The sequence below is a fragment of the Ictidomys tridecemlineatus genome, chromosome X, assembly GCF_052094955.1.
Source record: "Ictidomys tridecemlineatus isolate mIctTri1 chromosome X, mIctTri1.hap1, whole genome shotgun sequence".
In the NCBI taxonomy this organism is placed as follows: Eukaryota; Metazoa; Chordata; class Mammalia; order Rodentia; family Sciuridae; genus Ictidomys; species Ictidomys tridecemlineatus.
The window spans coordinates 94,160,092-94,182,625 of record NC_135493.1 but is presented as its reverse complement, the minus strand read 5'-3'; the positions used below and the strand labels follow the sequence as shown (position 1 = coordinate 94,182,625).

The 22,534-nt window shown below is 54.3% G+C and overlaps 2 protein-coding genes across 2 annotated transcripts in view; one reads left to right on the top strand and one right to left on the bottom strand.

The window, feature by feature from the left end:
- Bcor (BCL6 corepressor) overlaps window positions 1–20,162 on the bottom strand; it is a 123,036-nt gene extending 102,874 nt beyond the window's left edge. The window contains exon 1 of the mRNA XM_078034961.1: window positions 20,070–20,162. The gene's annotated coding sequence lies outside the window, so the exon portion shown is untranslated. The remainder of the gene's footprint in view (window positions 1–20,069) is intronic.
- LOC144371594 (uncharacterized) lies at window positions 12,886–21,644 on the top strand. Its single transcript, XM_078033954.1, has 5 exons — window positions 12,886–12,991; window positions 17,438–17,567; window positions 18,751–19,000; window positions 19,386–20,236; window positions 21,261–21,644. The coding sequence occupies exons 1-5, from the start codon at window positions 12,886–12,888 to the stop codon at window positions 21,358–21,360; spliced, it is 1,437 nt and encodes a 478-aa protein (XP_077890080.1). The 3' UTR covers window positions 21,361–21,644.
- The last annotated feature ends 890 nt before the right edge of the window (window positions 21,645–22,534 follow it).

The following is a 22,534-nucleotide window of genomic DNA, read 5'->3' as shown; positions in this document are numbered from 1 at the left end:
TGGCGGGAAATTAATATTTAATATCGTGAAATTGATTAAAGGGCTGGAAGCCGGCGATAGGGTGGGGGGAAGGGTAGGGTCTCCAAGCGTAATTAAAGATCTGAGAGTCGTGGCCGCTCCTTCTCGGCCCCGGCCGCACGTGGCCTTTGTGATGCCGAGGCAGGGTCGGCCTGGGCTGCCCTGGGCCGGGTGGGCCGGGCCGGTGGATGCCGTGGGCCGGGACGGTGGGCGGCACATCGGAGGGAGGTTATCCGGGAAGTGGTGAGTAACCTTAGCGCATCTGGGGCTTCACGGAGATCTGTCCCTCTGGTGCCTTCCTGTATCATGAGCCCCTCTCGACTACTAAAGTCCGAGGGTCGGTTTCTGCAGCTCCTCGCTGGTTGTTCGGCGAAGATGCACCGTTACTGCCCGGGAGGCCCCAGCTCGTCCCCACCCATCCCCGCCGCTCCAAGACCCTGTAGGGCAGCTTCACTGTGGGTCCTGCTCCAAGACTGCCCCCATCCCCTGACAGGTGGGTTTCTCCGCCTTTCACGCAGCACTTCCGGAGGGTGAAAGTCAGGTTCACCCTTTTGTCCTGCAACTTGGGGGTCCTGCCTGTTCTCTCCGGTCTAGGCCCCACCCCAGGCGGCTCAAGCCTGGGGCAGCTTAACTCGTTCAGCTGCGCTGCAGATGGGGCCTGCTGCTCCAGGCGGCTGTCTCCAGGGAGTCGTCACTGAACCAGCTCGGCCGGCCGCCTGTCGTGCCGTTTAAGGTTACTACGCCTCCCGGGAGGGGCATCGGGTCTGGACTAGAGTGAAGGTGGGTGCAGCTGAGAAGCCCAGGCCACCCGGGCTGTCGCTAGGAGAGGAATTCGGTGCGCGCAAGGTCAGCGGTAACCCGTTGGCACTGGCGACAGCTTAGAAATCGAGTTGGCACATTGGTGGGATGACCCTAGTTCATGGAGGCCTGGCTCCAACGAGCTGTTTTGAACTGGTTCTTGGATACGATTAATTTTTTGGTGAGCCACTCTGAAAAGTACCAAGTGTACAGAGGAAAAGAAAACACACAAGAAACACACCTGGCAGCATGTTGGCCCTAATCAGCTAGGGGACCAGTAGGGCCCTGCAGGCTCCAGGCCCACGGCGGGAAAGGTCAGGACCACAGTGGATTAGACTCAGCCGTCGGTTTATTGCTGTGCTTGAACAAAGTGCCAGGGGCTACTTAAACTGGGGCAAGAGAGAGGTAATTAAAAGAGGGGTTGCTGAAGGAAATAGTGGTTGATGTGGGTGGAGGAAGTGTTTTCCATAAGAATAACAAGCCCAAGCCGGAGCAAATATTATGCAGAATAACTTCATTTCACCGAGACAAAACCAAAAAGTTCACATTCAGCCTCACACCGAGCTGATATGCAACATGCAAACTTTAGGTGGAATCTTGAACCCGTGGGAAGTGTCAGCCCACGGTTTACAGTGGATAATGGGGAAGCTTTTCTGGGTACTTCTCTTTTCCTAGCATTGTGATTCTACCTGCACTAGCTCTTCCGTGGGGTAGGGGTGGGGAGGTCCTGACCTCCCAGCCAGAGCCCAGCTACAGATCACTCAGAATGCGCTGCATTATCAATGCCATTGCTAGTAAATCGGACCTGGGGTTTCTGAGTGTCCTAGGAGGAAGGCATCCCAACATACAGATGTCAAATATGAGGGAACATTCACATTCTGTAGCCTTTACTAGATAATGTAGATTTCACAACCAGATGTACCAGATTTTCCAAAGACATTCCTGATTTCAAGAGCCCTGGGCCCTGTGTCTATAGGACAGAAGCCCTCCCTGTGATCACTGGTACTGTGGAGTTCTGCACCAAAGGTGTCCCTAGCTGGCGGAAATGGCTTGGGTGTGAGGCTTGTGCCCAGTTCTCTGGCCACCATGTCTAGCCCGGAAGCCATCCTCGCAGTCCTCATCCCAGCCAGGGCCGGTCCCTACTTCCTGGTAACAGGAGTGTTGGTGATAAAATATCCCTTTAAGACCCGTCCAAGTAGGGCGCTGGGCAGGGGACGTGTCTGGGGAAGCGGCTGGGCCGGGCCCTTGCGCTAGCTGCGGGCAAGGAGGAGCGGCTTCCAGCCTGAGGACACAGCGCGCGCATCGGCTCGCTGGGGACGGCCACCGCCTCTCCCCCGGGCGCGGGCGGCCCGCGCGGCTGCGCGCCGGCCGCCATCTTGACCGGGTGGCGCGGGCGGCGCTGCCCCCGGCGGTGGGACCGTGGAGCCGCAGGCCGGGTCCCGGCGGCCGCGCGGACGTCCCCAGGCTGGCGGGGGACGCGTGGGCCACCTCGTCCGCTCCCTCCGGAGCCCCCTCCCCGCCATGGGCCACGCTGACCGCTGGCTGAGGACAGAGGGACGGTCACCCAGGTGAAAGCGCGGCCTGCAGTCAGCCCTCCCCGGGTCGCCCGAGCGGGTTTAGGTCCCCGAGACTCGACCCCTAGTTCTCGGACTCCTGCAGTGGCCGGCAGGTCGCCACGCCCGGCGCACAGCGCCCGCTCCGTGCACCCCGGAACTTGAGCCGCAGTCCCCCAGCAACCTGCAGAGGCAGCCGCGGGGGCGGGGAGAGGCCTGCAGCACCGTCCCCACCATCCCAGGGCTTTCCGGGGCGCTCCCTCCGGCCAAGAGAGGATCTGAAAGTTACCAGGGTTAAGGGCCCTTGATTGGAGCCGCCTGTAACTTTATTTGTCCAGCTTTTTAAATTTCACATGCATTTGTGGAGAGCTTGCGAAGGACAAGGGACCTCGCTCCGAGGGGGGGGGGACCATTCATCCAAAAGTGCAAAAGTGATTTTTTTTTTTTAAGGGCACCTCTGGTCCTCAATCGATTTACGGAGAAAGGCAGACTTGAAAGTGGCTAAATACAAATAAAAGGCAAAATCAAATGAACACAAATAACAGACGACTCCTGAAGTAAATACCTTGGGGAAGGGTTAATTATTTTTAAAATCACTATTTTTAAGTATGTAGAATCAGTTCCGGGAGTGGAGGATAAAAATTTACTAATATTAGATAGTTCCAAAGTTCCAGGGAAGAGGGATCATTGCTTCTGAACGGCTGATGTTTAGGAATACTGGCGAAAGTTGGTTTAAACTGAGCAAAATACCACGAATCAAACTCTGGGTTCCTTTCTCAGCTCCTGACTTTAGCTTGATGGTTAAAAATGCAGTTCCCCACCAGAACCGGGTACTCCATTCGAAATCACCGAAACTCCCAACACATTTCACAAAATGTTTTAGAAAAGATAACTAAGAAAATTAGGCAAATAAAAAAAAATGAGGCAATTACTAACTCCAGGGGGAAAAAAATCTCACAAGAAAGGAAATGCAATCAGTGAAGCTCATTTGCCTCAGCAATGAACGATATATATGTGATTACAAAATAAACGCTGGATATGAATTTAATAAGATATTGTGATCTAGAACTAGAAGATGGGGAGAAGTACAACCAGAGACTTAAAATCCTCCTCTATCATTCTAAGAGATCAATGAATGACCGTTGACATACATTACTTAAAGCCCCCCCCCTTTTGGTCTGGAGATGCAACCTAGGGGTTCTTTACCACTGAGCAACATCCCCAGCCCCTTTTTGTTTTATTTTGAGACAGGGTCTTACTAAGTTGCTGAGGCTGGCCTATGAACTCGAGATCCTCCTGCCTCAGCTTCTCAAGTCACTGGGATCACAGGTGTGCGACACCTGGCCCAGCTCAAGACCACACCTTTTTTTTTTTTTCCATGATAGGGATGGAACCCAGGACCTTGGGCATTCTAGGCAAGCACTCTACCCCTGATCTGCACCTCTGTCCAACCTTAAAGGCTTCACATTCCAAACCAAAGAAACCACACCCCTCCCCCACCCTGTCCCAATCCCACTTTTCTGGCTAAATAAGACACAAAAGTAGGGTGCAACCCCTGTCCTTTTTTTTTTTCTTAATTCCACTCTAAATAAAGCCTAGGAGAGACCCAGTAACTTAAGAACACCAGATCCTGCAGATGGGAGGTGACAAAATGAAGAATAAGTATATGGGCCTGCTGCTCCAACATGCTGGGTCAACACTGGCTTGGTCTATAGCCTCAGGCTGGTCCACTGTGCTCCCAAGATGCCCTTTTGACCTCTGTCCTGCCCCGTCACCTTCTCTTTTCTTCTTGATCAGAGGCAGAATCCATTTCTCCTTTGCCCTAAGAACAGAGCTGCCACTAGCCTACTTGGTGAGTGAGCATTAGGGAAAGATGCCTCTGGGCCTGAATTCCAGCCCTGTCGGTCTGGCTCCGGGACCTTTGTGCAGGGTACTCAAACTGCACCACCTGATGTGGTGACCCTGTCTGAGAAGCCAGCTTCTTTCAGGGGCTCTCCTCTGAGCATTGCTTAGTTCAGAACCACAAGGTTCCTGCGGAATCTGGGTTTCTTTGCTTTCCAGCAAAAGAATTGGCCTGGCATACCCAAGTCACCTGAAAGGAGGCTGGGGTGAACCAGGGACATCCTGGGAAGTCTCAGTGAGGGCACTAAAGGGGCAGGTAGGTCAGAGTTCACCCAGGAGTTCTCCAGGAACTCAGAAGCTTCGATTTGCATTGATATCTAAAACAGGAGCCTTCATGCTGCGAAGGAAATCTTTGTGGTGAGGGAAGAGGAAAGCTGGCCCAAAGGGGCCACAGGCTTTTTGGATGTTCAAAAACAGGAAGATGATTCAATTTCAGATTTAGGGAAGGTGTGTCATGTTAAGGGAGCCAGAGAAAATATGACCACCAATACCAAAGCCAAACAAAATCATATTTTTCCACGTTTCTATCTCTGTCTCCTAGTAGGAGCCACAATGAAATAGCAGATCAAATAGCAGATCAAAGGCAGAGGCAAATACAATTATGTTGCCTGTGAAGCCCATAGCATGAAATTAGAAGTCAAACTCTCCATTCAGGGGTTAGAGACAAAGATAATGGGAACCTGGAGCCCTAGAGATGTACCCAGCCCTCTCAGTCACAACACTATCCACGCTGGACATTTAAAACCACACGGGGGGGGGGTGGTGTGTGCAGATATTAAGTATTAAAGTAATTTCTTCCTTTTCTTCACACTTACTTTAGAAAATGCGTTGACTATATTCCTATTTTTGCATCATGAAAAGATATGTGCAGTTGACCATGGAGGCGCATGCCTATAATACCAGCAACTAGGGAGGCTGAGGCAGGAGGATTGCAAGTTCGCGAGGCCAGCCTCAGCAACTCAGAAAGACCCTGTCTCAAAATAAAACATAAAAAGGCTGGGATGTGGCTCGGGAGTTGAGAGCCACTGGGCCCAATCCCCAGTACACCTCCCCCCAAATATGTATACATTGTGGGGGAAAGGTGATTTGTAAGTCCACAGTGAAAACTGTCACCTGAATAACAGAGGGTAATTGCACATTGCCCCCAAAATGCCAGGTGAAAAAGAAGATGACAGAGAGCTTGCCATGGCCAGTCTTGTCTATTACCCGTTTCGTTTTCCTTTCAGTGCTGAACAGTGGAAAACCCATGTGATCCCACCATTCAATTCCTCCTCAGCCTTCCCTATACTTAACAAGGGGGGGGGAGCGAGAGAGCTCTGTTCTTTGAGATTTTCTATTTTTCATAAAATCCATATTTGCCTTATCCCTCTATTTCTTTTATCCTGGCCCAATTTTAGCTCTCTGATTCTGCCTGCCCCCCATATAATTTACGAGGCTTCTTGAGGGTGTAAGTGCCTGTGATAACACAGACTATTGTATTTAGAGTTCACTGCTAATTAAGCTGAATTCCCAAGAATGCTGGGCACGGCTTTTTTTCTGCACAATGTCCATAAGTTTTCTGATGCTCCTCCCAAGAGGTAGGGTCTATGTTCCTTCCCCTGGAATCTGAGAAGGCTGGTGACCACAGTCACAACTGAACATACCACAAGTGAAACTGCATGACTTCAGAGGGTGGGTCAGAAAAGGTGATAGCAAACCGGGTTTGGTGACACACACCTGGAATCCCAGCAGTTTTCTGGAGGCCTAGGCAGGAGGATCAAAAGTTTGAGGCCAGCCTCAGGAATTTAGCAAGGCTGTAAGCAACTTAATGAGACTCTGTTTCAAAATAAAAAAATAAAAAGGACTGGGAATGTGGCTGAGCGGTTAAGCACCCCTGAGTTGAATCCTAATATAAAAAACAGAAGGAAGGAAGGAAAGGTGATAGCACCTTCCACCTGATTTGCTGGATACTTATTTTTTTACCCCAAGCTGCTACTCTGTAAGTTAAAGTCCTACTACCCTTAAGCCACCTGGAGAGCCCCGGGTTTATGCAATGAGCCCAGCCAACATCCAGACCTGGGAGCAAAAACACCTCCAGATTATTCCAGCCCTGAGCTGTTGAGTCTTTCCATCAAATGCCCGACCCACAGGATCTTTGAGCAGAATGAAATTGCTTCTGAGATCCCCCAGGCTGACATGGCAACGAGGGAGGAGATCTGTTCGTAGCATGTTGCTAGATCTATGGAGGAAGGTGTGTTGGATTTAAAACTAAAGCATTGCTGGGCATGATCGTGGGTTTCCAGCCCTATTTCTGCAAAACTAAATAAATAAAAATAAAAAGAGCTAGGGGTCGAACTCTATGGTCAAAAAAGTGTGGAGGGTAGGACACTTGTGACGATGACTCAAATCCTCCACCTCTCATAAGACGACATCTTCCTGTTTGTTTATTTATCTATGTCAGTGCTGGGATGAAACCCAAGGCTTTATATGTGCTAGCCAAGTACTCTACCACTGAGCTACAGCCTCAGCCCTGTTCTAAAACATTTGAGCACACGCCTGTAATCCCAGGGACTCCGGAGGCTGAGGCAGAAGGATTGCAAATTCAAAGCCTCAGCAACTTGGCAAGGCCCTGAGAAACTTAGACCCTGTCTCCAAATGAAATATGAAAAAGGGCTGGGGATGTGGCTCAGTGGTTAAACGCCCCTAGATTCCATCCCTGCGGCCCAAAAAATTAAAAACTTTGAGTCAAGGTCTCAGTCAATTGCCAAGGCTGACCTTGTGCTTGGGATCTTACTCTCCCATCTTGTATCTTATCTCCCCACATTTTCCCTGCCTGTTCTTGAAAGTATTCATGTCAGGGATAGGCAGGGCTGGACGGCATGTTACTTGATTTTCTTCCAATTTCCCCTCCAGGTCCCACATCTTTTCATCCGGATCCCCAACAGCACAGTTTATGCCACACCCCAGTCGCATGAGTTTCTATTCACATAACTAGGCCTTCTCGCAGAAATCACCTAGCAGCCCACTGACCCTGACCCTGAGGCTGCCCTCTGGTAGAAGACTGAGGAGGGGCTGCAAACCGTCTGCAACGTGCAAGACCAAACGGGGAAATATAGGGAGCCCAGGTCCTACCACAGGCCCCAAAACAAAAACAAGCAGAGACCTAGAGCAGTGGCGCATGCCTATAATCCCAGGGGTTTGGGAGGCTGAGGCAGGAGGATCCCGAGTTCAAAGCCAGCCTCAGCAAAGGCGAGGCACTGAGCAACTCAGTGAGACCCTGTCTGTAAATAAGATACAAAATAGGGCTGGGGGTGGGGCTCAGTGCCCTGAGTTCAATGTCTGGTATATACCCCCTCCCTCCCTCCCCGCAAAAGCAGAGCATCCAGGAGCTGCAGGAATGAATGGCGGGTGTGTGGTGGCAGGAGTCTAGGCTGAGCCCAAAGGATGACTGGAGCCCGAGGGTTAAGACCAGCCTGGGCAACATTATAGCCAGACTTTGTCTCTCTCTCTCCCTCTTTTTTTTTTTTTTTTTTTTTTTAAGCCTTACTGGGGACTGATCCCAGGGCCTTATGCATGCTAGCCCAAGAGCTCTTAACACTGACCTATGTCCCTAGACTCCTCCCCACCCACCATTTTTTCTTCTTTTTGGTACTGGGGAATTGAACTCAGGGACGCTTTAACACTGAGATGTACCCCCATTCCTTTTTTATTTTGAGATAGGGCTTTGCTAAGTGGCTGAGGCTGGCCTCAAACTTGCAATCCTCCTGCCTCAGCCTCCCAAGTAGCTGAGAAAACAGGCATGTGCCACTAAGCCAGGTTCTCAGTCCTTTTTATTTTTTATTTTGAGACAGAGTGTGCCATTGCACCCAGCTTGAGACACTATCTCTGAAAAACAAATGAAAAGGGGCTAGGGAGCACTTCCCTGGTGTGCGTGAGTAAGGCCTGGGTTTGGTCCCTAGTACCATAAATAAAGCTTACAATGGGGAGAAAACAGACCAAACTCAGGGGGGGGGGGAGGTGAAGGGGTGAGACATGGGAGCTATTGAACAGGTGATGATAGGAGAAGGATTAAGGAGAAGCAGGCAGTCTCACCACTTCCCTGCCCTCTCAAATGCCAGGACACAGACTTGCCAATGATAAAATACAACCAAGCTGTGCAAGCCAGACCACAGAAAGCCAGTACTAGATAGTGTGGTGCGTCTGTAATCCCAGCCGCTCTGGAACTGAGCGAGGGATGGCAAAGTTCAAGGTCAGCATGGGCAATTTAGCAAGACGCTGTCTCAAAATAAAACAGGGCTGGGGGTGTGGCTGAGTGGCAGAGCACTTGCCTACCTTGTGCAAGGTCCTAGGCTCTATCCCAGCACTAGGGCAGTGGGGGGGGGGTGGGCTAGCATCAAGTGGGTTTATCTGCTAGTCACTCATCCCCAGCAAATAGACTGACCCTCAGTACACATCCAGGGTGCCTCCACAGCTCAGCCCTGGGTAAGTAAGCTGACCAAAGGCTGGCACGGCTCTCCCAAAGTTCACAACTTTGGACAGTGTGGTCTTGTGGCTCCAATTCACAGTTTTTAGATGCAATTCTTTCTTCCCCTTCTTAGTTATTTGGTACCAGGGATTGAACCCAGGAGCACTTAACCACTGAGCCACATCCCCAGCCCTTTTTAAAATTCTAGTTGGAGACAGGGTCTTGCCGAGTTGCTTAGGGCCTTGCTAAATTGCTGAGGCTGGCCTTGGACTCCCAATCCTCCTGCCTAGGCCTCTGGACCTACTGGGATTACAGGTGTGCACCACTGTGCCTAGGTTTTTCTTTTTCTTTTCTGCAGTGCTAGGGATGGAACCCAGCCCCTTGAACATAACAGAGGAGCACTCTACATTGAGCTCTCTCTAGTCCCAAAGCAATTCTTTTTTTCTGACCCAAATCTCAGGCCAGGCAGACCTGCACCTACCTAGGGCCTTACACGAACCTTCCTTTCTACACCTCAAACAATATCTGCCCAAGTCCTCCTTTCCCTCCTTCAAGAGCACAATATTTACTAAGAGCTTATTATCACCTTCCTGATGTTTTCCATGCAATTACATCATCTGATCTCCCTCCAATCTTGTGACATAGGCATTCTCATGCAGGTTTTAGATAAGGAAACTGGGGCTGGGGCTCAGTGGTAGAGCAGTTGCCTCGCAAGCATGAGGCCCTGGGTTCGATCCTCAGCACCACATAAATAAATAATGTCCATCTACAAATAAAGAAACATTTTTAAAAAATGGTAAGGAAGCTGACACTCAGAGAGGTTACAGAGAGGGCTAGAGTTTTCCTCCTAGGCCCAGATGCGTTCTGTTCTAGAGCTTTCCACCAAAGGTGTGAGTATCCAAACTTTTTTTTTTTTGGTACCAGGGATTGAACCCAGGGGTACATTACCACTGAACCACGTCCTCAGTCCTTTTTTATATTTTGTTTAGAGAGAGGGTCTCCCTGAGTTGCTTAGGGCCTTGCTAAATTGCTGAGGCTGCCTTTGAACTCAGGATCCTCCTGCTTCAGCCTCCGGAGCCCCTGGGATTACAGGCCTGAGCCACAGAGCCCAGCTAGTACCCAAACATTTTGATCATTGATTTTATGCCATGCCAGTTCACCAAACCTGCAAAGATCAGTGAAACAGTCTCCCTCCTTAAAGAATTTGCATTTTAGTGGAGAAGACAGACCGTGGGTTAGGGGCTCTGAGTTTGGTATGGTTTAAGTACCATGGGAGCGCTTTTGAATATCTGCATCATTATTGTACCTCAGCCCTGCCCTCACTTTCTCGGCTCCTCTGGTTTCTCCGCATAGGACTACTCTTTAGTCCTTTCTTAGGCACCAGCTGTAGGCTTCCCTCCATACCTGTTTCTCTCTCCTCCCGTACCCACACACCCATCAGGGATCCTGGAACCTGCCTGCCTTGGTTGGATAGATTTCCTTGGCTCTGGGCCCCAGAGAGGCGGCTAGACGGAAACAGCAGCCTCAGGCTTGCTCAGCTGGAAAATGGGTCCAGGGACCCAGATGCTGAGCAGGCTGGTAGGCCCTCAGCAGGCTTTCATTGAAGCCTGGTGGAGGACTTTGGGTTTCCTCAGATCAAAGACCCTTCAGTGCACCTGGTTATGATTACCAGGAAGGAGAAAGCCAGGCCCCTCTGAGGGGTTGGACTAGTCATCTGGCCTTGCCATGCTGCTGGCAGGGCTGACTGCTGGAGAGGCCACGAGGCCAGGTGTGGGGGCCAGCAGCAAGCCTGGCCAGTACAAGACCCTCCAACTCTCCCAGGCTCCTGAGCCCAGCCCCTGGCTTCCTCAGCTCTGGGCTCAGATCTGCCAGGGGGGTTCTGAGAAAATCAAGTTCAGAGTAGCCACTGCCCGGCCCTGACCAACAGCTCTTCATTGATCTCCACCAGCTTCAGGCTTTAAAATACCCTCATTTACTTCCCCACCACTCTTCTCCCATGAAGTTCAAATAGGCTTTGCTGCAAGATTTCTGAAAGTGATAAAATTTTTTTAATTAAAAAAAAAAGAAGGAAATGCAGACTTTCAAAACTTAAAAAAAAAAAAAAACAAACTCAACATTTTCTTCTTTTCCACTAGCTGGGTTTTCCCATAAAACAGACATCGCTTAGGATGTCCCACGTCACTGTAATTGACAAGCCTGCGGAATGAAGGAAAGAGATTCATATGAAAATAACGTGGCTAACCAGGAACATCATCCAGCAGTCCTCAGCGGCTCCCATAGCCCCACACCTGTCCCGACGCCGGACTCCACGTGGGCACAAAAAGATCCTGGGGGATCCTACGGGTTAACACAGTCTGCGAGTCTAGAAAGGAAAATGCAGTTTTCTCCTTCCCGCCCTGGTTTAATCCTGCTGCGTGTTATTATTGGCGAATCTCTTCGCACCACCGTTTCTAAAAAGAAAACCCGTGGGTCTGCGCGGCCCTCGCCGCCTGCTCGGCTTTCATTGTGCACGCAGCGGGGCCTGCGTGGATCCAGCACGTCGTGACCGTCTCGCAGGCGCGCACGGACACCCTCGGATTGGCATTTCCATGAGAGCTAGGCGCATTGTCTCGGCGGCACGCACACACACGCGCGCGCACACACATATCACACTCACACACACGCACACGCGCACAATAAAGGGCTACAGACCCCTTGGCCCAGCCTCCATTGCAACCCATAATTAGAGATGACCTTTGCGAAAGGCAATTAAAATATGGTAATGCCGATGCGCTCGCCTGTTTCCAAAAAGAAAAATACACAGGTGCTGGCTCCGGCGGGCTCCACCTGGCCAGCCCGGAGGCCTCCTATGGCTCCTGAATGAACTCCTTCTCCCGGGAAGCTTCCAGTCCCCGCTACCTACGCCAGCCAGGGCTCCCCTCCCCGTCCTCCCCTCCCCCACCAGGGCTCTGGCAGTCAGGAGCCTGCTGGCGGCGGCGGGGCTTTGTCATCGGAACGCACACGCGAGCACCCGGCCACCACGGGACCGCGGCGGCCGCTGCGCGTGTCCTTCCTCGCCGCGCTCCCCTCCCCGCCTCCTCCTTTAGAGAGCTCCAAGCCTTTCTTCCGTCCTCCGTGTGCACGGCCCTTTGCAACGAGGAGCTCGGGGAGCCTCTTAAGGGGGCCTCCCGCGGGGTGCGGGACGGGGAGGGAGGACTCTGGACCAGACACGCGCGGAGGCGACGCGTGGGCGACCGGGCTTTGTTTGGCCTCTTGCCTCTTCCCGGAGGGCGGAAGAGCCTCGGCCGAGGTGCGGCCCACCGGCGATCCGGAGGCGGTGAACGCGAGCACCTCCCCTCCAGCCAAAGTGCACCGTGAAGTCCCCTCCAGAGTTCCCTCGGGACTTGGGCCGGGTGGGGCGCCTCGCTGCGGGGAGGTTCTCCCCGTCCACAAGTGGCTCTCCCCACGCAGACGAATGTGCAGTGTCATTATGGTGGCTCCTGTTGCTCGAGGCCTCGGGGACGCTGGGGAGGAGCGCGCGAACCCCATCCCTCCACTGCACGGAAGGCAAGGGAGGCCCCCCGGGGACTGGGGACTCCCCGGGGGGCTGCCTGGAGGAGACACCGCTGCGGGCCTTCCCGCTCCTCCGGGCTGCCTTCCGGGACCACGGAGCACGGAGCCAGGGCGGCCTCTCGCCTTTCATTACGGGGCCTACGAAAGCAGCAGCCCAGGCAAATATGTAGCTATTAAAATTAATCGCCCTGCGTTGTCAGCTGAACATAATGCAAATTATTTATGGGCTGTCTGCGCAATATTTATCATCTCGCAGGCTCCAGGCGCTTCGTGCCTCCTGGCCTCCCCCGCCTGCCCTGGGCCGCGCAGGGCGAAGCTGAGCGCAGGCTGCCGCGGCCCGGGGGTTCGGGGCACCCGAATGGGCTTCCAAGGGCGAGGCGGTGCAGCAGGCTGACTTCCAGGCCAACAGGTTCACTTTGGTTTCTGCCATTCATTGCACATTTATGGAGAGGCCCACTAGGTGGAAAATCAGGAGGACCGCGAAGTCAGGGGGTAAAGACCAACCGGGAGAAATCTGAACCCAACAGACCAGCTCAGGTCGGAAGGGTGACGCAGGCCGAGACTCCTAGACCGCCCCGGAGAATTTTCTGACTCTAGTCTGACCAACCCGGGAAACCCATGTTGGCGGAGTTGCATTTGCACCAGGAGAAACCAAAAGCATCAGAAGTGCCCGACCGGTCCGAATACACCACTGTCAACTGGAACAGGAGGAATTCAGTGTCCTGTGAGCCTCAAAACTTGTTTGCTGATGGCAGATAACAGATTAACTGCTAATTGTCGAAATGGGCCAAGCACTCAGCTGATCTCTGCTGGGGGCCCCTCGGTATTCGCTGCACTTTTTATATGTAAAAACAGCTTCAGTGCCTCCTAAACTGCTTTTGTGTGGCTTTTTGTTTCTCTTTCAAATACGGTGTTTTAAAAAACAGCAGCAACGCGCCACCCCACCCCCCTCTCCAACCAAGCCTTCTGGTTTAAAACAAAACAAAACAAAACAAAAACCAGGAGGAGAAATAATCTATAGGACAATCCCCCCCTACTGGTCGGCGCTGGCGTTGGGGCTTTTTACGCAGATCGAGTCGCCCTGGGCTGCGGAGGTAAACAGGCTTTCAGCACCGCTGCTAAATGAATCACGAGGGGAAGAGCCGGGGCAGCGGGGCGGGGGAGGCCTCGGGATCCGGGCTGGCCGCCAAGGCCGGGAGCAAGCAGCGAGAGGGGCAGTCGGGTGGAGGCTCGTTAACCTAGCCCGAGGCCTCAGGGCCTGGGACGGGAGAGGGAGGCTGGTGGGGAGGTCCATCCGGAGCCCCCTCCTACCGCTCCAAATCTACCAGGCAGGGCGAATGCCTGGCCTGGGCCTCCATCCCAGCGTGCCTGGGCACCACCTGGGGCTAGTCATGCTTCGTGAGTCCATCTGCGGGAAGGGAGGTCACGGGGCACCCCCCCCCCAACACACATACACACAGTTTTTGCAGCTCTGGGCTTTCCGGAGGCAGAAGCAGGCCTAGCTCTTCTGATATTCATTTTAAGCAAATCAGGGCCCCTCTTCGCTGTCCTCAGGCAACATCACCTGGAACTTAGCTGAGCAAGGCTGAGTCAGGCCTACTTTCGGGGTCCTGGGATGTGTGGCTATCTAAGGGCATCCGCTCTCCGTGCTAACAGAACGGGACCTAGCCAGGAACCTATTTTGTAATTATATTTTTCTTCAGGTTTTCTTTTTTAAAAAATGTGACTTACCCTATTTATAGACCCCTTTTGGTTCCCATAACCCCCAATTTTGACACGGGAGTTTTCTTAGAACATTCTCCCATTATTTCAGAAACTTCATTTGAAGAGATGTAAAAGAAAAGGAGATTCAAAACATTAGGTTGCTTTTGGATTCACTTTATCCTGAACATTCTTGCATGAATTGGAGTAAGGGCTTAGTTTTACTAAAGGTTTACGAAATCAGCAAATAGCTATTTAACACACTGAACATTGACCACGGTGAAGTGGGCAGGTCAGGCCACATTTATTTGACACTCTGGTCCTGCGAAACCCACCTGAGGGCAGGGGAAGTGTTACTGTTCTCATTTCACAGAATGAGACTGCCCCGCCCCCACTTCTGGAAACTAGCCTTCCTCAGTGAAGAGGGGCTGGAATTCTAGCCAGGTGACATCTGCCTGCTCCTGCCTGCACCCACCCTCCTCCAGGTCAATGCCATCTAGTCATTGCTGCATCCTTTTCCCAGATCTGTCTGCCAACAGAGCTACCCTCCCGCTTGTGGCAGTTCCTTCCACAGCCTGCAAACCTCACCCACCCACCGTCTGTTTATTCACTTCCCTCCACCACCAGGTCAATTCCGACTGCAGGCCTGGGAGGACAGTTTTAAAGTGTTTCTGCAGACAGACCCTCTGGCCTCGCCGGAAGTGTTTTATGGACCTGTGAGCCCAGTTAATCCCAAGAGGCGAGGCAGGATTAGTCCCGGGTGTGGGTGGGGGATTCCTGTGTTTAGGCTTAATCCCCGAGGGGGGGATGAGGAGATGAGGGTCCGGTGACTTCTGCAAAGTGTGCCCCTTCCCCATTAAACTCGAGATCTAAACCCAAATCAAATCTCAAGATTTGGTTGGAAACCAAGGCATGTGGCCCCTGGGACCCCCGCCACAGCCAGGCGTGGAGTAGGGGCGGGGGGTGCACCCTGGGAGACTAGGATGATCGTGGAGAGCGAGTGAGGAGCGCAGTTGTGTTTTTTTTTCCCCGGGTTTCATTCTTCCAGCCCTATGGAAAGGAGGAGAGCCGCAACCGGGGAGGGAGCCGGAAAGAAACACTTAATCACCGGCGTCTCGCTGCTCGTCACGCGAAGATGGCAGCGGCTCCCCTGGGTTTCAAGGTTCCGGGAAAGGCGTGTGTTCTGCCTTGAGGCGCGCGGGCTGCAGCGCTCCCTCCCTCGCCTCGGCGGCCAGCCCGGGCTCCCGGAGCCTGTCTCCACGCGGGCCAGTGCGCCTAGGCCACCCAGCCCCCAGGCCAGCCTGGCCCCCTACAGCGGGCGGTGGCCGGAGCAGCGGGGCGTCTGCACTGCCCAGCCGCAGATCCACGGGTCTTCACCAGCTCGGCAAAGGCTTGCAGGGGTGGGGACGCGCACACTGGCCCGGGGCACGCTAGGGTGTCAAGCTGCGGCCAGTGCAAGCTGTGCAGGGCACACTCCTAATGGCCGTGGGCCGAGGCCCAGTCCGCCTTCGCGGGAGAGGGGATTGACCGCCCCCTGATCCACACGCAGGCCCCGCGGCCCGGCCCTCCCCTCTGACTCCCGGGTCACTGAGAAACACGGAGCGAACAGGTCCCCTCCAGCAGCCGTCACTTCTCGGGGGAGATGGGGATCCACAGGCCTAGCTCTGCACCCCAAGGGTGCCAGGGCGTGCACAGATGCGGGGGAGGGGGAAACGCGGCCCCTCCACCCAGACTCTTCCTGGCAAGGCACACAACGGCCGCGGGCTTTCAAAGCGCCAGAGCAGGGAAGAGGAAGGGAAAGCGGAGGCCTGGAAACAGCTGCACGCTTGGACCCACTGTGTGTGTCTACGCAGGCGCGCGGGGGCAGGGCACGGGGTTAGGGAAGGCAAGGTGTGAGCGGCCCGGAGCCGCCGTCCCAACCCGGACTGAGCAGCCGGGCTTTCCAGCCCCGGGGGCTGGCGGCTGAGGCGGAGAGGAACCTGGAGCTTCAGGAGGCGCCACTGGGCCCGGCCAGCTCCGTGAGAGGAGCCCCGGGGACGCGCCCGGAGCCCAAAGACCAGCGTGAACCAGCCGCCCCTGCAGGCGGCTGTTTAGTTCGGCTGCACGGGACCACTGACACCCGGCGATAAGGAGCTCCTCAGCAATCGGCAGCCCCCAGCCCTTAGTCACCCTGTGGACGGGACCTCCGGATGGAGGGAACTTGAGACTGCTTCCCTGATCCCTTCTGTACCGCGGAGCCACAGTAATGTGCTTCTGTACCACTCCGCAACCCTGCTTTGCCAAACATTGGGCCTTCTGGTCTCTTCCCATGATATTTTCCTTTGGAAGGTCAGGGTCCAATCAGTCCCCTTAAAACATCCCCCAAATAGCTCACTTTCACAGCCTCTGACACCAAGAGGCTACATGGTTCTGGGTCAGTCCCGACCTGTTCCAAACTGCTGTTTTCAGCAAGCCCCGCAAGAGTCCTGGACCTTGGGGTTGTTCTGAGGATAACACGTCTCAATACACAAAGTGCTGGGACCACTGCCTCTAATACAATGCTACATGTGTTTGTTGTTATGCTTTGGTACTCCCTTCCTTTGGATGGGGAGGGAGTAAGAAACACATCCGGGTTCAAGTTCCTGGAGACCTATATGGAGCCAGGGTAGGAAGGGCCACTATTATCACCCACTGAAAAGTTAAGGCAAAATGGGCTCAGGCTGTTTGGACCAGACTTTCCCTTAAAGGCCAATGTGTGCCGAGGTGATGTAGGAGAGTACTTTTAAGTGGTGCTCCTTTAGACAGGATTAATGGCAAGTTCCCTCCGGGATCAGGCACCATCACTAACCCTGCCCCTATAGCCTTAGGAAACCACACTGGGTTCCAAGACCTTCAGCCTACTCTTCCAAGGCCACCTTTTTTGATGTTTGCCATCTCCTGTAACTGGGTTCTTGGAGAAGATGGGCAAAAGTCAAGTTCTCTGGGGTGTACTTTGGTCTGAGTTTAACACTGCTTCAGTGCTGGCTGGTGGCTGGCATTGTCCCTGGGCTGCTGCTGGTGAGCACATTTTACTGACACCCAGATGCAAATACTGCTTCTGTGAACAGAATTGGTCAAATTTCTAGTTTCAAAAAGCTTCCCATTACCTTTGAAATGGGATCTCCAGCAGATGGGGAGGAGCGTCGGGGCAAAGATAGGCATAAGGGGGCCTCACCCTCCCGGCCTGGCCTCTCCCAAGTCACCCATAATTCATTAGGTGAGACTGCCTTTTTCTTTTCACAGACAACGCAAATGGCCCTTCCCTTGTGTGGCCACTGCTACCGGCGTTCTCCTAATCACTAAAAAGTGCTGGCGGTGCGGCTCTGGCTCTCAGTAGATCCTTATCAGAACCGAGTGCCAGGCTGTCCAACCCTGAGAAAGACAAAGAACACGGGCGCCTCCAGTTTGCTCAAGAGGCCTCAGGGTCACCTCTGGGGTTTCCCCTTCACAGCCCCTGACCCCCACAAGCCGCAGCCGGCCAGCCTCCGAAACAAGTCCGCAGCCCTAGATCCGAATTCCAGTTCTCGAGCGCCACCCGGAGAGTTCACATTTCCCCTCCTCGGAGGCCGCGTGGTGCGCAAGTGAGAGTCTGAGGGCGGCTGCAGCTTCACATCTCGGCAGCCTCCTCCCCGCACCCTGCAGCACGTAGGCAGGAAAAGAAAAAGCCAAGAGAAAAACGTGGGCTATGAAAGCCAAGTACAAACAACCCCAGGCAGGAGTTTGCCAAGAGTACGCAACCTCCAAATAGAAACTACAACTCAAATAACCCCCTCTTCGAGTTCTATTAATTAAAGGTCCTCGAAGGTGGAGCGCAAAGGGGACCCTGCCTTCTCAGGGCACACAGTGGCCATGCAAAAATAATGGTGCTTAGCCCGGCACCGCCTACATACATGTTTAATACCAAGAAGGGAGCAAGGGTTGCATCTACCGATTAACCTGTTCTCACAGTGTTTTTTTTTTTTTAACTGCTCAACGTGCATTTGGTTGGGGGGAAAAAAAGATTGATCCTGCTTGAAATATACATGGGCAATCTGTATTTAATTGGGGTAAGTTCCCGCAGCTGTCTGACCACATTTGTCTGGTCCCTCTGAGAATCCACGTTTTCTAGCCTGGAAGGGGGCAGGCGGCCCTCATGGCTCCTCCTTCGGCGGTTTCCTGGCGAGGCGCCCATCCTCCCCAAGCACCGGGAACGGAGGCGGCCGCATTAATACTCGCGGGCAGCCTGCTCTGACCTATACTGTCATTTTTTCCATCGGTCAGGATCAGGCTGGGGGGGGGGTGGCTCTCCTCCGAGGGGTTCTGCACGGTTCGTTGGGTTTTCCCCGGCGCACTTAACACGGAGGCAAAAGGGGCAGATGGAAACCAGGCCTCGGCTGGCCGGGCGCGCGTAAGCGCCGCACTCAGCAGCTCGACGCAAAGCCAGGGCTGGATTTTCGCGGCCTGGGCCCGGCGGCCTCCCCGCGCCGGCGCGATCCTCTCTCCCTCCGGCTGAGCAAACGTGCCCGCCTAATTCCGCCCTGGAGACAGCAGCTGTGCAGCGAGAGGGCGGAGGGGGGGGGGACCCGCAACTTTTTCCAACAGAAAGTGTGTGCGCACAGGAGAGGTGAAGGCCCACCCCGATTCTGTGCACGTACCGACACAGCATCTAATCAGTGTCACTGCCAGGAATACGCTTCCGCGGCTGGCGACACCCCCGCCCCCGCCAACCTGCAGGAGGGAGGGGGGATGCAAATGGCGTCTCCAAGCGTCCCAGACTCCGCGCAGCACCCGCTGCCGCGACTCCGATCAGACATTGCAGCGAAGTGAGGTGCAGCGGTCTGGGATTACGAATGCGCTGGTGGCCCAGGCCCCTTTGGCGCGCCCGGGTCTCAGCTTCAGGAACTTGCACCACTCCCGGCTCCGAGGCCTTTCCCCCGCCCTCACCTCCGGAAGAGCCGCCCTTCCTCGGATGGTGGTGGTGATGGGGGAGAAACTTTGCAAGACAACTGTTCCGCGCCTTCCCCGCGAGGGGAACGTGACTGGGTGTCCCATACCAGGCCAGCCCACACTCTCCCACTCTTCCCAGGCCTTGGACCTGAGCCTCATGGACTCTTAGGAAGTGGGGAGTACGTTTCAGATCACTGGGGGACTGAGGGGACTCCAAAGTCAGGCGTCCCCAAGTGTTCTGGCACATGGCCAAGTTTGTGTCCTTTCCTTCCCACGCTGGAGTAGAGCGCGCCACTTTGGGGAAACGTGGGACCAGCCCCTCCAGGCACGAGCCCAGCCCTGTGTAAACCGTGGGGCCTATGGTTTCTGCACGGCGCTCCCTGGGACCCCCACACGCCTGCAGAGCCCCCCCCCCAGACAGCCCGGGTCTTCCCTCGCGCGCTCTTCCGGAGAAGGGGGCGCGAATGGGTTAGGTGCACCACCGCTGTGGCCCGCACCCCAAGGAGCCACCCGGGCAGCCCTCCCGGTCTCGGTGGGTCCCTGCTGGAGTAGCTCTGCGGGACTCCCGCACCTCCCCCATCCGTAGTGCGGCGCCCCTGGGACACAGGCAGGGATGGCGGTTCCGGTCGTTCCGGTATTTGCGTGCAAGAAGAAAACAAGGCCGGCTACTAGGAGAGCGGCGCCTCCCTTCTGGGGGTGCAGACGCCCGCGTAGCCTCCGCGTGCATTCCATTCTTGCCTGGGGGGCCCGCTTCCGTCCCCTCCCCCCGGCGACTCCCCGTCCCTCCTGGGCCGCACCGCGCGGAGCTCCGTGCGCCCGGCTCCTACACCGCCCCTCGGAACTCGCGCGCCTCCCTCGCTCCGAGCTCGGGGCGCCGCTCGCTCCCAGCGCCCCGACTACTCCAGTTCCACCTTGGGCTGCGAGAGCCGCCGCCCCGCGCACCCCCGCCCGGCCCGGCCCGGCCCGGGTCCCAGCCCGGCTCCCCCGCCAGCTGCGCCGCCACGGCCGCACGTGACCCGCCCCCGTCGCGGCTTCCGCTGAGCTGCCTGTTCCGGAGCACAAACAATTTCGGCTCTGACGCGGGGTCTCTCGGGCCCCGGCGTCCTCTCCTCCCTGCCCCCCCTTCCGGGTACGAGAACTCAAAACAACTCGCTGACCTTCGGGCCGACCAGCTCCGGCTTCCACCGACTCCGCACGCCGCCCCAGCCCTGCAGCGGCTTCTAAGATTTCACTCCGCGCTGGGCTGGGGGAGGGGGTGGCTTCTCCGGGAGGGGGTGTCTCCGATCGAAAAAGGGCCACTTCACGCTCCTTCCCTTCCTCCGAAGTGAGTTTTTAGACTCTCCGAGGCCCTGGGGGAGCGCGAGCAGCCGCGCGCAAAGGACCCCCCTCTCCACGACGCGCTCCGCACATGCCGCCTTGTCTAGTGCGACCCGATTTCCTGGGTCAACTGCGGAGGGCCTGGCCGGCTTCGGAAATAGCACCCGGCGGTGGTCGGTAGCACCGAACAGAACTGTGGCCAAGGGATTTTGCAAAGTAATAACGGTAGCTCCCACTCCCACGCTCTGATCAAGAAATTGAGGCAGGAGGAAAAGGGCAAGTTACGTTACTTGCTCAGTTACCCAGCGAGTTGGGACTTGATGAGAATTGGAACCCCGGGTCTCTCAGAGTTTAGGGTGGCTTAGTACAGCTGTGGTGTGCTGTAAGTATTCACCTTGGTATCAAAAGTACAGATTCATCTAGAAGGCCTGGTGTCCACTTGCAGGCTGTGTATTTGGCCTGGAGCACTTTGGTGGTTGGCATATAGTAGGCACTCAATAAATATGTGGAATGAATGGTTTGATTTATTATCTGTATACAGCCTGAGAAGGAGAGAAGGCTCATGAAAGTGTTCTAGGCTGACCATTCTGAATGTGAGCATTTATTTATCTGAATAACTGATTGACAGAATCATTGATGGCAAGTGATTTTTAGAGAAAGTCCTAACCATTGCTCCTTCTACAAGGATTGTCCTACCCTTATAAAAACTTACTTGTTTTTTTGAGTGTTGGGAGGTAACAGGAAATTTTATGAAAAAATATCTTAACCTCGTTCCCCCCTCCCTCCTAGCCAATCAGCCTGGCAAGCATTTGAACTTGCCAGGGCACATACCTGAAGCAGCTGCTACTTGGTCTCAGCCATTTCCCCCCACCTTTCTGCTTTTGCTCAGGGCCAGGCAGCCTGGAACTGCAATTGAAGCAATTCAAGAGGGAGGAGTGGGAACCTGCCAGATGGGGTTCATTGGCTTCTCTGGGACAAGCCTGGAGTGGGACAGCGTGGCTTAACAGCTCAGTGGTTATTTTTCAATTCAGGGACCACCCAGTGCAGCTTGCTTCCGAGTGGCAACCCTCGCCAGCTGTGAGGTCGCATCTCAAGGAAGGCCGCCATCCACTTGAACGGACAGCTCTGTGATGCCGGTCAGTGGGACCACATCTGTGATTTGGAGAGCTGCCACTGGTACTCCATGCCGACTGCCACTTCCTGTGGCCCAAGAGGATGAGATTAAAAAACATTCTTCGATTTGGATGGGCCAATAGAATGTATTTTGGTATCACACTGTTATCCCCACCCCACCCCCCTGGGTTTTCTAAACCTCCCCAGTTGTTCCTTCTGTGTCATTAATCCAGTAATCTGAAATGAGGACAAATTTCACTTTGGGTTACCTGAAAGTAAACTTTCCAGTCTGATACATCCAACATCTGTTGACTACTGTGGTTTAAGTTCCCTATACTAGGAGAGCATGGGATAGGAAAAATGCTTCTTCTCTGTTTCTGATTATTGCCATAATCCGTCCTCCTCCTCCTCCTTCTCTCTGGCTCATTCCCCACCTCCTCCCTCTCTTTCTGACAGTTGTCTAGCTTGGCTTATGTTCCTATGATTATTGACCGAGAAATGAAAATGTGTATTTTCTCTCTCAGTTACAACCCAATCTGGATTACAAGGCTGGGTTGTCAGTTGTGTCTTTTATAGCTTGCTCTGGAGTGACCAGTAGGATCCTGTGACCTCAGCCTGAGGCCACATCACGTTAGAAGCATCCCATGATATCCAAGAAGGCCACAGGCCTCAATCCTGCATTGCTGGATTGTAGCTGAGAACACTCTCATCCCGTGCGCCCCGTGTACAGAAGAGATTGGTAGCAAGTGACACTAATCGGGAGGTTCGGGATGCTAATTTGATTTATTATCTGTGTACAGCCTGGGGAGGAGAGAAGGCTCATGGAAGTGTTCTAGGCTGATCATTCTGAATGTGAGCATTTATTTGTCTGCAAAGCTGCCCAATGTCCCTGCAGGAAGTCACCAGAGCAGCAACCCCTGGCTGTACAGACAAAAGTCTCCCCTTTAGACGGGCCTGCTTTTATTGTTTCCAACAGCTTTGTGCTTTCCCTGGGGGAAGAGGAGAGTCACTCAGCCAGTTTTCTTCCTCTTTTCTCACGCTGCAGAGGAAGTGATGTTGTGGAAAGAGTGGCGCTAGCTCAGCCTGCGAGTCACATTGGACCCAGAGTTGGGAATAGCTGGCACTCCTGGGCCTCTCCTCCTCCAGGCCCCAAGAAGCCTCAGGCTGAATCTGAGCATGGGGATGGTTGGGC

What these genes read in the sequence shown, in the direction of transcription:
- LOC144371594 (XM_078033954.1), top strand. Translation starts at nt 12,886, where the DNA reads ATGTTGGCGGAGTTGCATTTGCACCAGGAGAAACCAAAAGCATCAGAA. An exon ending in CAGGAGGAATTCAGTGTCCT is followed by an intron (nt 12,992 to 17,437) that starts GTGAGCCTCAAA and finishes TCCCCTTCACAG; the next exon opens with CCCCTGACCCCCACAAGCCG. An exon ending in GGAGGCCGCGTGGTGCGCAA is followed by an intron (nt 17,568 to 18,750) that starts GTGAGAGTCTGA and finishes GACTCCGCGCAG; the next exon opens with CACCCGCTGCCGCGACTCCG.